Here is a 1,865-nt window from a genome sequence, read left to right on the forward strand (position 1 = left end):
AAAACTACCTGCCTCTGCGCTTTTGCACCACATTCACACTCTTTGTCTCCGTTTTTTATCAGCAGTTCTTGTTTGTGCCATTAATTATAACTGCTTCCTGCAGTAGCTGGCGGCGCAGCGCCTCCCGGTGCTGATTAGAAGGAACTTCTCGAATGTGGCAACTGATCAAATGGAAAGTTACGAAAGTGCTCCACTTTAAACACAACTCTGTTAACTCTGTCTCTATTACATCTGCGCCATGCTGAAAGGCTGTTGTCGTTGCATCAACGATATATCCTACGATCTAAAGGAATCTAAATGGCACCGAGTGCCACCAACCCCAGATAGTGCCAGGATAAACAGGTCCCAAGCAGACAGTTGGCAGTTTTGTTTTTAAAATAGTAAAGGGTACAAAAAACTCACCTGCATTATGGGATACGCCAGTCGTCCTTTGCCGAACCGTTCGATGAGCGTCAGCTTGGTGGAACTGGCCATGACTCCGGCAATGTTCGAGGACGAGAGGACGGGTCGCGGCGGGGGCACAATGGGCACAAAGTCGCGATTCCTTTCGGCGAATGTCCGATCAAAGGAGTTGCGTCGATCGCTGTGCGAGCGTCTATAGGTGGCATGATTTCCGGATCCATTCCGACCCGAGGAGTTCTGATAGGAGCCGTAGCCGGAGCTGTTGTACTTAGAGACGCCCATGTAGGATTTGGATTTGCGGTACTGCTTGGCCGAGTAGACCATCGGCTCGGGGAAGCTCAGTTCGCTGTAATTGCTCGCGGTCTCCGAATTGGAGGTGGTCGAAGCCGATGAACTGACAATGGAGGCGGTGGAGACGGCGGTGGGGGATGCGGAGGTGGACGTTAGGGGGGTGATCATCGATGGCTTCGAGCACTTGGCACAGGGCACGGCCAGGGCGGCGGTCAGAAGCTCGGCGGGATTCACTTTGGTCACCCCATTGTCGGTTGTTGCAGATGTGACCAGAATGTGGCTACTGTTGTTATTGTTGCTGTTGCTGTGGTTGTAGCTTCTGTAGTCGCTGGTGTCGCGTGGTAGCGACTGCAGGAAGATCTGTTGCCTCTGGGGTTTGCCCTTTTTGGTGCTCTTCTGCTGTTGCTGTTGTTGCTGCTGCTGCTGTTGTCCTTTGTTGTTGCCAGGATTCTTTTTGCTGTTATTGTTGTTCTTGACATTTGGATTTTTTCCTTTGTTGCTATTGTTATTGTTTTTGTTGTTGTTGTTGTTGTTGTTATTGTTGTTGATCTGTGTCGTCTGATTGTTGCTGTTGGTGCCAGCCGCCGGCAGCATTGTCTCTGGCTGCCTTTCCTTATCCTTGTCCGCCCTCTGCTGCCCCACTTCCTTCCCATTGTTTTTGTTGTCCATTTTCTGGTACTTCTACCGATCGATGTGGGGTATATACCGTATGGATTGTATATTTTTGATTAGTTAACTTTTTCCGTATACCGTATTGCCAACTGGTTGTATGGTTCGTCGGGTTTCGTGCGCAATTGACTTTGGTGTTGGGTTCTGGCTTGGTTTTTGCTTTTGTATAACCGTTGCTCCGTTGCTTCTGCTGGTGCTTTTTCTCGCGTTCTTCTGCCCTTGTTCCCACTATCTCTCCCACTCACTCACTCGCGCTGCTCACCGCTCTCCGCTCTCGTTTTTGTCTTCGTTTTCGTTTTGGTTGCGGGCCGCAGAGCTTTTGTTTCGTTTCTGTTTAGTTTTTTGACACGTTTGTTGTTGGCGCCGCGCCGCGATTTTATTTAATTTCTGTTTGGTTTATTTTTATTTTTTATATTAAATGAGCTTTTGTTGTACCTTTGAAATGTTTTTAATCACGAAATTCATTAATGTGTTATTGCTGTTTTTTTTGCTTTCTTTGTGCA

General features: G+C 48.1%; 1 protein-coding gene across 1 annotated transcript; it reads right to left on the reverse strand.

Moving 5' to 3' along the window:
• Window positions 1-357: 357 nt before the first annotated feature.
• LOC117191589 (putative protein DDB_G0292252) lies at window positions 358-1,362 on the reverse strand. Its single transcript, XM_033396412.1, has one exon. It carries the CDS (start codon window positions 1,360-1,362, stop codon window positions 373-375), a length of 990 nt encoding a protein of 329 aa, XP_033252303.1. The 3' UTR covers window positions 358-372.
• Between the last annotated feature and the right edge of the window lie 503 nt (window positions 1,363-1,865).

The sequence above is a fragment of the Drosophila miranda genome (genome assembly GCF_003369915.1).
Source record: "Drosophila miranda strain MSH22 chromosome Y unlocalized genomic scaffold, D.miranda_PacBio2.1 Contig_Y1_pilon, whole genome shotgun sequence".
NCBI lineage: Eukaryota > Metazoa > Arthropoda > Insecta > Diptera > Drosophilidae > Drosophila > Drosophila miranda.

Bases quoted from the DNA above. Each gene is read 5' to 3' on its own strand.
- LOC117191589 (XM_033396412.1), bottom strand. From the start codon at position 1,362: ATGGACAACAAAAACAATGGGAAGGAAGTGGGGCAGCAGAGGGCGGAC.